Source organism: Panthera leo, chromosome C1, assembly GCF_018350215.1.
Source record: "Panthera leo isolate Ple1 chromosome C1, P.leo_Ple1_pat1.1, whole genome shotgun sequence".
In the NCBI taxonomy this organism is placed as follows: Eukaryota; Metazoa; Chordata; class Mammalia; order Carnivora; family Felidae; genus Panthera; species Panthera leo.
In genome coordinates, this window is record NC_056686.1 from 11,907,934 (window position 1) to 11,921,110 (window position 13,177).

The 13,177-nt window shown below is 53.3% G+C and overlaps 1 protein-coding gene across 5 annotated transcripts in view; it reads right to left on the reverse strand.

Moving 5' to 3' along the window:
* Positions 1-13,177, reverse strand: part of SPATA21 (spermatogenesis associated 21) — a 31,070-nt gene that overhangs the window by 13,425 nt on the left and 4,468 nt on the right. For all 5 annotated transcript variants that reach the window (XM_042949138.1, XM_042949136.1, XM_042949134.1 and 2 more), the window contains 8 exons: positions 11,627-11,846; positions 9,006-9,301; positions 8,562-8,610; positions 7,462-7,913; positions 6,954-7,042; positions 4,412-4,549; positions 2,210-2,281; positions 1,976-2,093 (listed from right to left, as the gene is read on the reverse strand). In XM_042949138.1, coding sequence (XP_042805072.1) covers positions 1,976-2,093; positions 2,210-2,281; positions 4,412-4,549; positions 6,954-7,042; positions 7,462-7,913; positions 8,562-8,610; positions 9,006-9,301; positions 11,627-11,846 — 1,434 coding nt within the window. The remainder of the gene's footprint in view (positions 1-1,975; positions 2,094-2,209; positions 2,282-4,411; positions 4,550-6,953; positions 7,043-7,461; positions 7,914-8,561; positions 8,611-9,005; positions 9,302-11,626; positions 11,847-13,177) is intronic.

A 13,177-nucleotide genomic window follows, 5' to 3' on the forward strand; every position in this document is an offset into this window, starting at 1 on the left:
TGCCCCTCCCCACTCGTTCTTTGTCTCTCTCTCTCTCTCTCTCTCTCTCTCTCTCTCTCTCTCAAAAATAAATAAAAACATTTTAAAAGTTAAAAAAAGAAAAGGGTGCGGGGGGGCGCCTGGGTGGCTCAGCATCCTGATCTCACATCTTGTGAGTTTGAGCCTCGGGTTGGGCTCTGTGCTGACAGCCTGGAGCCTACTTTGGATTCTGTGTCTCCGTCTCTCCCTGCCCCTCCCCTGCTCACCCTCTGCCCCTCTCTCTCTCTCTCAAAAATAAACATTTAAAAATAAGTCAATAAATAAAATAAAATAAAATAAAATAAAATAAAATAAAATAAAATAACAAAACAAAGAAATCCATCCGTAAAAGAATGGATGAACCAACTATGGTAGACTCGTGAATGGGACACACACAGCAATAAAAAGGGGTGAACACTGACACCCACAACGACATGGACAAATCGCAAAAGCGTTGTGCTGAGTTCAAGAAGCCACACTACGACTGCAAACTGTATGTCTCCACTGATGCGAAGTTGCCTACAGGCAAAATCCATCTGTGATGGAAAACAGACCAGAAGAGCGATGGCCTGCGCAGGGGTGGGTTCAGAGGGCGACTGGGAGGGATCAGGAGGGCCCTTTCCGGAGTGATGGTAAAGTTCTGTACAACTTGAGAGGGGTTCAGGTTGCCCGGGTGTGGGCGTTTGCCGAGACCCAGACCCTGACGATCTGTGTGCTTCCCTGAATGTAAATTATACCGCAAGAAGGGATTTAAAAAAACAAACAAACAACAAACCTCTAGAGAAATATTGATCTTCAGTTATTGATATGTTTGCTGAAGTATTTAGAGGAAAATGACCCTAATTTATTTTGAAATGAATAAAAAAACCCAATGTGGATGGGTGACTAGAGGGCTGAGTAGACTGCAGATGAAACGAGTAGGGGGGACGGGCAGCGATGGGATCTGGGTGGTGGGTATGTAAACATTCGTGTGAAATTCTCTCCAATTGCTGTATATTTGAAATTTTCAATAAACAAAGGGGAAAAAAAAAAAAAAAAACCCAAGCAGTGAGAACTTAAAAACAGAAAGCAAGGGAGTAAGGATTCGTTCTTGTTTGGGGAGAGAGTGCTTTGTGACTAGGGCAGGGCACACAAGGCTTTGAGGTTATTGGACAGGATCTATTTTTAAACCGGGGACATGGACACATGGGAATTTGTTTCATTGGTTTTAAAATTATACATGTATGTTCTTCAGAGTTATATATACTTAGAGTACTTTACAGGGGCTGGGGGCATAAAGACCTTTTTTGTCTTTGGGGTTGCTAAGCTGAACAGCCTGCTATCATTCCCCCTCCTCTGGCCCCATGTGGACGAGGCCTGGTCCCAGCGACAGGGACAAGCCCCTGTGGGAGACACAGAGAGACCAGCTGGGGCATTCTGCTGTCGTGTTTAGCTTTTAGCCCTTGAGTGTCGATGTTCCGTTTGTATGTAGCCATACCTTCCTTAGACGAACCACTAACCACCCACCAGCCCACTCTGGAAACGTGGGGAGCCCTCCATCTCTAGCGTGCTCTGGCCCCAGGCAGCCTCCGTTACATTCCTTTTCTGAGATCGCGACACTGATAGAGCAAGAAAGAATTTTGCTGCTTGCTGCTGAGGTTGTTAAACTAGGAGGGTGTGACTATGGGGCTGCCAGTTGCCATCCTTCCCACGGTGAGAAGAGCCTAGCTGAGCTTGGAGCCAGTGTACAGAGATGAGTAGGAGGGACCGAGCCTTGATGGTATCATCCGGTCTCCTGGATCCAGCCATTCCTGAGACACGATCAGTTATGTGAGCCAATATATTCCCCTTTTGCTTCAACCAGTCTTATTTGGGTGTCTTTCACTTGCGACCAGGAACCCTAACTATCAGCTGTCAAAATACGAGGTGCCATTTCTGGGTCTGCGACCCTCCACCCCCAGCCACCAGCCCCACTCACTCGGTGATCTCCTCTAAGGCTGCCTCGGGTAGGGCCAGCATTTCCACCATCAGGGACAGGATCTCAAAGAGCAGAGTGTGGGGGTTGGGGGGACCCGTGTCCGTCAGGGCGCTCTGTTCTGGGGACATGGGACGATGTCTGCTGTTAACCATCTGGCAGCTCCGGATACCCACCCTCCACCGGCCTCCGGGCCCCTCCCCGAACTCTCGCTGCCCTGGGCTCGTCCCCGCTCACCCACGGAGGAGAAGAAACGCCCGCTGTCTGTCATCACAGCCAAGAAGTCCTTGAAGCCTACACGACCATCTCCTGTGGAGGCCAGAGGTACAACAGTGGGCACGTCCCGGGCATTGCAGCCCAGGCGTGCTTACTGGCATTGACTCAATGGGTCTGATGATAAAACACGTATACGGCACATACCGAACACATATACCACATGTATTCCGTGCATGTATCTGTGGTGCAGACGGGAAAGTGGAAGGCGAAAATTAAAATCTCCTGCGTGGGAAGCTCCCAGAACTTGGGTCCTAGAGATAGCAGCCTGGATTCGCATCCCTACTCCACCACTTGCTATCTGTGCAGCCTTCGCAAAGTCCCTCAACCCCCCCCACCCGCCCCAAGCCTTAGTTTTCTCATCTATAGTCATCCCTGTATCATGGATGATCACGTGAGGCAAAGTGTTTAGAACAGGGCCATGCATCTCTTACGAGCTCTCTAAATGTCAGTGACTGTTATTATTACCACGTGCCAGCCACTGCATGAAAATTATGTACCCACAAGAGTCCCACCTCGGCCTTCAAGGCCCAGCGACCTGTCTCCGGCCTCACCTGGTGCCAAGCGCCTCCGGCACCAGCCTGTTCCTCCACGGGGTGGGCCACGTTCCCTGTTCTGGGCCTTTGCACATGCTGCTTCCTCTTCCCGAATCCTCTCTACCGTCCTCCAACCCTCTCACTTAGTAAACATCCTACGTGTGCTTCTGCCTGACTAAAACCTGACCGCGTCAGCTGCCCCGTTAACCACTCTCGTAAATTTAATGGAGGTTCTGGAAGGCAGGGACGGGGCCTGTGTTGTTCTGCGCTGTATGCCCAGGACTTAAGACAGGTAGGTCTTGGGGGTGCCCGGCTGGCTCAGTTGGCGGAACGTGAGGCTTAGTCTTAAGGTTGTGAGTTCAAGCCCCACGTTGGGTGTAGAGATTACTTAAATGAATAAAACTTAAAAAAAAAAAAAAAAAAAGACAGGTAGGTCTTAGCAGATGTGCTCTGAACTATTAGACAAATGAGTGAATGGTCTCTAATCCTGAAAACCACCCTCTGGAGGTGCTTAGTACTCTTATCCCCATGTCACAGATAAAGCCTGAGGCACGGAGAGTAGAAAGCAGTTGCCAGAGGATCACACAGGGGCAGAGCTGGGGTCAATTCCTGGCTTGTGCGTGTGGATTCGCCCTTGCACAGTGATGGAGGAAACACAGGGGGCCAGGTGGTGGCCAGGACCCCAGGACCCTTACAGCTTCACTGCTCCCCGTGTCGTGCATCTAGCCAATCAAACCACGTGCGATTCCCCTGACCCCTCCCCCATTCCTCTTCCCTTTGTCTACGTTCTTCCCGCCACCAGGAATGCCCTTCTTCCTTTTCTCCCCACCTAACCCCTGTCTAATCTTTCACAATTTGCCTCAGGCATCACCTCCTCCAGGAAGCCTTCCTCCCTGATCCCTTCCTCCAAGCCACCTTAAGTAGTTCTTCCTTTGATGACTCCTACTTCTGTGTCCCTGCCTAGGTGAGCACCTCAAGGGCAGGTCTCATGGGTCTTACACATCCCTTTATTCTCAGTGCCCGGCACGGGAATGGGCACACAGTGAGCATTTAATAAATATTTGGTGGATGAATAGTACCAGCAGGCTAACGTCTCCTGGACGCGTCCTGTGCACCAGGCCTTGGGCTCAATGCTTTGCCTGGATCGTCTCATTTGCTTTTTCAGTAGCCTGGTGAGATGGGTACTGCTATCAGACCCATTTTACAGAAACAGGCGTGGTGAGCTTGTTCAAGGTCACACAGCTGGTCAAAGCAGCGACCAAGTCACAGGAGAATGTCCTGTGAAGCACACGTGAGGGCCTAAAAGGGAGGAGTTTGAGGAATCTCCTACGTCCTGGGGTCAGAAGGTAGGTCGCGGTCATCTCTGGGTCCCCAGGGCCTCGCACTGAGTGGGTGCTCAGAGAGCAGTAACTGTGGGGGCTGGGACCAGCTACCTAACTTGCGGGCCCCAGTGCAAAATGAAAACGCAGGGTGGGGCCCCTCACTCAAAAATTACGAAGAGTTTCCAGACCGTGACAGCAGACCATTAAACTGCGCGCAGGGCCCTTTGAGCGCGGGGCCCTGCGTGACCATGAAGGTCCCACGTGGCTGGTCCTGCCTGGGACTGAGAATGACGCCTCCCCCCACTCACCATCGACATCAGCACTCATCAGGGCGTCTTCTACCTGGGCCGGTGTCAGGGAGATGCCCACGAGCAACAGGATGTTCTCCAGGCTCTGGGCGTCCACCTCGCCATGGCCATTGAAGACCTCAAAGTAGCTGCGGAAGGCTGGGGGGGGCGGGGGGCGCCGCGGGGTCACGTGAGGCAGGGACATTCCTTGTTGCTACCATTCATCCCACCCCTTCCAACCACCCTCCTGCCCCGGCATCCTTTAACACCATGGCTGGGAGGAGGGGCAAAGGTCACTAAAAGGACCACAGTGGAAGGCGCAGTCCCACTCACGCACTCTCTTCACTCTACTCTCTATTACAAGGTCAGGCCAAGGGTTCAGCTGGTGCACCAAATGCTAACCTCCTTAGCGATCTTCATCTTGTACCAGGAGGGCACACGCCCTATTGAGGGCACCCCTGCTATGTGCCAGGCACTGCGCTGGGCTCTTTACGGCCGTGTTCTCATATTAAATTCTTACGACAACCTCTAAGAGTCGAATGCGTGTTCCTTTTGTAAAGATAGGGAAACTGAGGCTGAGAGATTAGCCGGGCAGGTCTTTCTGACTCTTTGGCTTTGGTGCTGTGTGGTCAATTATCTGCACGGACGTGGCTTCTAGGATAGCTTGTCTGGACCAGAGCAGAGGGCTGGAAGCACACTGAGAAAATTCCAGAGCAGCACCAACCGATACCAAAGCCACGGCCTGGTCATAACGTGAGAGTGCCTGGCTTCTCAGCCCTCTCGTTACAGCAAAATGCAGGGAGAGTCAACAGACCTAGAGAGACAGCTGGCTTCACCAGTTGACAATAAGCCGCGTTGCCCTCATGGGCTGAATTGCATCCCACCCAGATTCCTCTGTTGCAGCCCTAGTCCCCACTACCTGAGCATGTGACTGCATTAGAGACAGGGCCTTTAAAGAGGTGGTTAAGTTAAATTAAAAAAATTTTTTTTTTACTTTAATGTTTGTTTATTTTTGAGGGAGAGAGAGACAGAGTGTGAACAGGGGAGGGGCAGAGAGAGACGGAGACACAGAATTAAGAGCAGGCTCCAGGTTCTGAGCTGTCAGCACGGAGCCCGACGCGGGGCTCGAACCCACGAACTGTGAGATCATGACCTGAGCCGAAGTCAGACGCCCAACGACTGAGCCACTGAGATGCCCCTTGAAACTTTTTGTTTGTTCGTTTCGTTTTAGATAGAGAGCGCGCAAGCAGGGGAGAGGGGTAGAAGGAGAGAGAGAGAGAATATCTTAAGCAGACTCTGAAGTTGTCAGCACAGAGCCCGACGTGGGGCTTGAACTCCCAAGAGTGAGTTCACATGACCTGAGTCAAAGCCAGACGCTTAACCGACTGAGCCGCTCAGGTGCCCCTGGAGGCGGTTAAGTTAAGATGTGACAGTAGCATGGGTCCTGATCCAATCTGACGAGTGTCCTTACAAGGAAAGGAAATGTGGGAAGAGACGTCAGGGATGCATGAGCAGAGGGAGGACCACACGAGGACACGAGGAGAGGCGGCCGCCTGCAAGCCAAGGAGAGAGGCCTCAGGAGACACCAAATCTGCCAACACCTTGATCTTGGACTTCTAACCTTGAGAGCTGTGAGAAAATAAATGCTCAGCCACACAGTTTGGGATACTCTGTTGTGGCGGCCCAAGCAAACTATACAATTGCCGTGGGTGAGTCGCTGTACTTCTCTGAGCCTCGATGTTCCTATCGGTGAGATGGACAGAACAGTGCCTCTTCTGAGAGCAGTTGTGTTAACTCAGTGCCTGGCACATGACAGACTCTGAAGTCTGGCGCATAGAACAGACCCCAGGAAGGGGTCACGGGGAGCCAGAGAGTACTTTCGGGGAAGCTAGAAGGGGCCACGGCCGGCCACGGCTGACGGAGAGGGTCGCAGACTTGGGAGAGGAGAGAAGGGCGGGAGGAGGACAGCCGTGTGCCCTCCTGGGGCTGGGGTGGGGTGCGGCGGGGCTGCATTCACCCCTCCTCCTTGCAGGCAAGTGGGGTCTCGGGCCCCAAGAACGATGGAGACAAAGAGCACGGTGCCTCCCCCGGGGGGGGTGCTCAGAACTTTAAAATTTTTTGGAGGGGGTGGAACGTGGTGGGAAATGGGACTTGTCCAGGGCACATCGTCTTGGTAGATGGTGAGGGAGGGTCTGGGGCAGGCAGGCGGGGGGGGGGGGGGGGAGGCCTGGAGCCCTGCCTCCCACCCAGGCTGCCTCCAGAGGACCAGTAGAGTGGGCCGGGGTTGGGGGAGGCAGCAATGCCTCAAAAAGCTAAAGAACTTTGCAGGGCTTGCTCCCCGTACTCGGGGAGGTGGCTCTGAAGCCAGCAGAGGACCCCCGGGGGGAGGCCCAGCATGAGCTCGGACTCCCCCAGCCGGCCGCCACCCTGCACTGAGCCCCTGGCCGAGGAGTCCCCACTGGGCCCGTGACACAGGGCTGTGGTGTGTTCGGGGGGGCCCCCACTCCCACCTGGGCCCATAACCCCCAAGGACTGAGCGCTTCCCGGGCAGGCCTGCCCTCACCTTCCTCCTGCTTCGGGGTGAGGGTCTCCTCCGACCTCTCCTCCCGGGTCTGAGACAGCTTGAGGAGGCCGCGCTCCTCCAGCTCCTGCCTGCAGAGGACGGACCGGGGCAGGGGCACATGTCCAGCCACCCACGCTGGCCCGGAGCCTCCCCCAGGAAGCTAGGGGAGGGGGAGGGGGAAGGGGGGACAGGGGAGGGCACCGGGAAGACGCTTGGGAAGTCAAGAGAGTCTCTCAGAGTGACCCCCGGTGAGGAGGAGGCAGGGGTGAGGGGCCATGAGGGGAAGGGACACACTGTGGGAGGGTTAGGAAGGGAAAAGCTGTCAGAGATGGGGGGGAAAAAAGACCTAGGTGTGGGGGAGGGAGGGGACCGGAAGGGAGGAGAAATGGAGAGAGGACACCCGAGCAGGAACAGGTGCAGCGACAGGGACGAGAGTCTGGACGGGAGGTGCCGGGGACACTGGGACACGGGCTGTGACCTTGGGCGCCCTTTGCGGGGTGGCTCCTACCATGCCTTGGAGCGGCTCAGGCTCCTGTCTCCGCTCGGGTGCAGGAGTTCTGTCCTTCTCCAGCCCGCGTCCAGGGTGGGGGGCGGCAGGGCCACCACGGGCCCCGGGACCGGGGCGCCCCCAGCGGCGGGGATTGACCCGGGGGCTGGCAACCGGGCCCAGGATGGGGCCATCACAGGGGCCGGCGCGAGGGTCTGAGGCAGGGTCAGAAGCAGGCTGGGGGCTGAGGTGGGCACAGGGGTCAGGGTCCTGGGGGACTTCCGGTTTGGCGGGGCCCGGGCCTTGGCCGTCGCCCTCCGATGTGTGGCCTCCACCTCTTCCACGTCCAGCAAGCACTTCATGAAGCCTTGCCGAAGGTTCCTGAGGTTCTGGGCCCCTGCGGCCACCGTGGGCGCCTGAGGCTGCCTCTGCACGGGATCCAGGTCCCTCCTCTCTCCAGTGTCCCTCATCCCCTGGGGACAGGACACGAGAAGGGACCCGGGAGGCCTCCCGCCAGCCAGACTGTCCCACCCGAGCTTCTCCTGCCACTCGCGCTCCGGGGCCTGGTCTGCCTCTTTCGTCCGTAACTGCCCGGGACGACGCAGGCGAGGCGCCTAATAAATGCCCACTCATTCGTCCGGCAAATCCAGCCACCTCCTGCGTCTGTCCCTCCCAATACAGGGATGGGCCGTCCCCAGTCCACCTCCAGCCCCCAGGCCATGCCGCACAGACTCCTGCCCGGCCCTTTCTCCCAGAGGAGACACAGCGCTTGCCACACACCCTGTCCCTGAGGGTATCGGCTCTGCTTCGTCCGTCATTATCTTCCTAAAAAAAATCTCCCCCCTGACCAACGCCTCCAGCTACCAGCCCAGGGCTCTGCTCCTCTTTCCAAGCTCCAGAGTACAAGGGCATCCTCTGACCCCGCCCCCCTCCCCCACCCCCCCCCACCCCCCCGCAAGACGCACACACACGCCTACGTGCAAACACACACACATGCGTGTGCCTCCACGTACACACTCACACTTACGCCTTCCCCAGCTGGACTCCAAATACCACAGCCCCTCCTTCCTCTTCCTGCCCACCTGTGCCCTCCCCACCCCCAACACTCTGGGTCTACTTACTGGTGGAGGAACAGGCCCTGGTGTTGGCTGGGTCTCCACCCCCTCGACCCTAAACAAGGGAGAGACCCCGGGATGGCGGAGGGGCTCAGCTCAAGACTTGTCCTTTGCGCCGACCGTCCCTCCGCCCCCGGGACACTGAGGTCCACTGCCCAGCCTGATCCCTGCATCCCTCCGGCCTTCTAATCTCAGAGGGGCCCCTCATTCCCTCACATCCCCACGTGAGGACAAGGCCCTTAAAGCACAGGTTTGCAGCACAAAGAATTCTGGTGTCAGGGCTGTCATACAGACGGGGAAACCGAGGCCCAGAGGGGCGTGACTTGCCCGAGGTCCTGCATCAGGTCAGGAGGAGTCAGGACTAGAATTCACCTCACCGGTAACTTACCAGAAGCATGTCCTTGTCGGGCCAGGGAGTGGGGTAGGGGATGGCATCAGGGGATGGCTTACCCTCCTTTTGGGGGGTCAGGTCCTGGCGTGGATGGTGGGAAGGAGTTGGCCGTCTTTTCCTCCAGAGTTGCCGGGGGCATTCGGGGCCCTGCCCCCTGAGAACTGTCCTCATGTCCCCCTGGGCCAGGCTCTGGCAGAGCCCCCTGTGGCCTGATACGTGGGGTGTCCACCTCCTCGGCGGGCTTGTCTCCCAGTTGCTGCCCACGGCTGTCCGAGGTGCAAGAAGCCTTCACCGGCTGTACTCTGTCTTCCCCATTAGCTGCCTGGTGACCTGGGGGAGGCCGCCACTCTGGGTCCTGCCAAGGACAAGGATACCAAAATGAGGAGTCCCATCCTGGCTCCCCGGTGAATTCCACACTCACCTGGAGACCAGTTATCACAGGCTTAGTCTCATCCAGGCACTGCAAGCGTCCTCTTACTGCGTGCTCCTAGCACCCCTAGAAAGCAGCACAGATTCTCGTGTTCGGGGATGAAACGCTGAGGCCCGTAGGAGTCACGGCCCACCCAAAGTCATAGGCATAGAAGGGGAACTTGGAGGAAATGAGGCAGTTCCCTTTAAATAGGGTTTCCCAAGGAGGGTTCAGAGTACAAGAATCCCTAAAAAAGGAGTTTTACGTCAACTGATACAGGACTTATTATAAAGTGACTTATGATCAAGACAGCGTGACACCAGAATGAGGACAGAGAGATAAATGGAACAAAGAGAGTCCAGAAATAGGCTTCCACATGCATGTTCAACGGCTTTGCAACGAAGGTACAAACCCAGTATGGAAAGGAGTCTTCAGTAAACGGCGCTGGAATGGATGGCCACACGCAAAAAACTGAATCACTATCTAACACGCACGCACGTGCAAGGATTCACTCAAGACGGATCCTAAAATGTAAATGTTAAGCCTGAAATGATAAAATCCTTGAAGAAAACATAGGAGAACTTCTGATGTGACCTTGGGTTAAGCAAAGATGCCTAAGAAACAACACCAAAAAATCAAGCCCGAAAGAAAATATTGATAAATTCGGCCTTATCAGAATTCAGAACTTCTGTTCTTTGAAAGTCACTGGTAAGAGAATGGAAAAGACAAGACACAGACTGGGGGAAAGACATTCGCCAATCACACATCTGATAAAGGACTTGTGTTCAGAATATATAAGAACTCTCCAAACTCAATCGGAAGAAAAGAATCTGATTTTTTTTTAAAGGCAGTAGGTGAAAGGACAATGCACAAAATGGAAGGAAAAAAGTGTGTAAATCGTTTGTGTCATAAGAGTTTAGTATCCACCATATATAAAGAACTCCTACAACTCAACAATAAGATGACTAGTCCGATGAAAACAACGGGCGAAGTATTTGAATAGACATTTCTCCAAAGAAGGTCTACGGATGGCCTAGAAACGCATTTACAAATGGTCAGCATCATTAGTCATTAGGAACATGCAAACCCAGGCCACCATGAGAGTCCCCGAGGCACCTATCAGAACACTTAAAATTAAAGACCGGCCCTACCAAGTTTTGGGGAGGATGCGGGGCGGCCGGAATTTCAGTACGTGTGGTGGGGACGTAAAATGGCACCACCACTTTGGAGAAGACTTTGGCAGGTTCTCAATAAGCTCAACATATGCCTACCGTATGATCCATTCTACTCCCAGCGATTTCTTTGCTCAAGAGAAATGGAAGCCTTTGTTCACGCGGACATGAAACGTTCGGAGAAGTTTTATTTGTCATAGACAAAAAGGGAGAACAAACCCAATGTCCGTCGGTAGGTGAAGGGATGAAGACAGGGAGGTAGGGGCCTACAACGGAATATCGCTCAGTAACGAAAAGAATGAAGTATTCATACTTCAACAGCATGGCTGAACCCCAGCATCATCAGGCCAGGTGAAAGAAGACGGATGAAAAGAATGTATCCGGCACGCTTCCGTTTATGTAAAATTCGAGGAAGTACAAACAAACCCATAGAGACAAAGAAGCAGATCAGTGGTGGCCTGGGGATGGGGTGGCGGAGGGGCAGAAAGGACTACAAAGGGCCTGGGGAAATTTTAGTTGGGGGGGGGGAGGTGACAGATAAGGTTTGTTTTCTCGATTGTGGTGCTGGCTTCATGTGTACCAAAACATCAAGTTGTACAGTTGGAGTTTGTGCGAGCGGGTGTGCATTATACCTCACTGAAGCTTTAAGGAAATAATCTTAAAATGAAAATAAGTGAAAAGGTATTTTGTGGTCAAATGAGTTCGAAAAAGGCACCACGCTCTAGCCCATCTCCTGCGAGGTCCCACGAAAGCTCGGCCGCTAAGAAGCAGCTTCTAGGATATCCTAGCGTGAAGAAAACTTTGAGCTTTTTAAATCCAACATGTGCCCGTTCTTATCGTACACGTAACCCCCAAGTCCTCCCTGCCTCCATCACCCCCTGACATACTGTGGGGCCACTCCGGAAACAGGTTGTAAAGGCTTGCCGTGGGCGATCAAGAATATCCAGAATATCCCAGTGACCCACACAGACTGGGCACTCGACATCGCCAGGGCACAGAGAGGAGCAGACACGAAATGGGGGGGGGCCCGGGAGGCTCCTTGGTCTCCCCCAGAGAGCAGCCATTCTGTGCCCTCCTGTCACATCTCCGTGGACGTTACCTGGTGGCTCTTGGGGGCCTGACCCTCCACCATCCCTGGGTTCTGATGTCTCCCCTGTTGGTCTTCGGTCTCCTTCCCTGAGCCCTGTTGCTGCTGCCCTTCCTGTGCCACGGGGACCCTGGAAGGCAGCACCCCCAGCTCACTTCCTGGCTTGGCCTGATCACGGCCTCCTTGCCGCAATCTGGGCCCTTGCTGGGGTGCCGGGGTTGACGGCTTCTTCCTGGGGAGATCAACAAAGCGACACCTCAGCTCCTGGATTGGGCCATCGTTTTATATTCTTAGACTCCTTTGTATTTCCCAGAGCGCCCGTGCAGGACTAGGCACACCATAGGTGCATACTTAATGCTGGAGAGAATGAATGGAGGACTGACATGAATTCCCCAAATCCCAGATACTATGATCTCAATGTTTCGGGGCGTTAGGATTTTATTGTTGTTGTTGTTCAGAATAAAAAGAAACATCAGGGGTGCCTGGCTGGCTCAGCCGGTGGAGCGTGTGACTCTTGATCTCAGGGTTGTGAGTTCGAGCCCCACCTTGGGTGTAGCGGTTACTTAAAAAAATCAAAGAATCTTAAAAAAAAAAAAGAAAGAAAAGAAAAAAAGGAAAATCAGAGAGAAGAGAGATTGAGGGGCTTGAAGGCTTGAGCCTAGGCTCATAAAGCTGAAGGAGACAGCTCAGGGTTTCAGTCTGTGCCGGTCTGATGTCACTTTCATGTTCTGGAGTATTTCCCCAGGCTTCTTCCTATGGATGTAACATGTGTATTTCTCATGGGGATTTAGTTCATTACCATCTTCAAACAATTGCCTAATTTTACACAGTTACGATTATGTCGTGTGTACAGTTTTGCCATCTTTTTTCAACGATCGTTTTAACCTAATTTTTTTCCGTGCCAAAACATCTCTCATACACACGCCTTTTAAGTGGAAGTAGAAAATTCCATGTTCGATAAATAAGCATATTCGACTTTACCATTCCTCTGTAGTGGGTATTTAGGGCATACTGGCATTTCCAGCATTTTTAGCATTTAAAATGACGTGGCAGAGGAAAAAAACTTGCGTAAAACTTTGCCCGCGTCGCCATTATTTCCTCCGGGTGTATTTCTAGACATGGAGGAAGGTAAAGGTATTTTTAAGGCCGTTGAAACAAATGGCCAAGTTGTTGAACAGATGTGTTGAAATGGTTTCTATTTCTACCGATTCCCATCTGGGCGGAGGGGGGCTCCGACCTACCTCTGCTTCATTTCCCTAACTTTCCATGTAGAAGAGATTATTCAGAGGCTTTTGGTTATAAGCAAATTAAAATGATATGCTGACTCGTCTGAACTATTCCTGTTTCTCAAATCTTTCCCTTTTTGCTTCTGTCTGTTCTCTTTCACTTTCCTCTTTTGAAAAAGATTACACTCTGGGGCTCCTGACTGGCTCAGTTGGTGGAGCATGGGACTCTTGATCTCAGGGTTCTGAGTCTGAGCCCCACGTTGGGTGTAGAGATGACTTAAAAATAAAATCTTTAAAATATAAGCGTCTCATACTCTGGTTTTTTTTTTCAGATCGT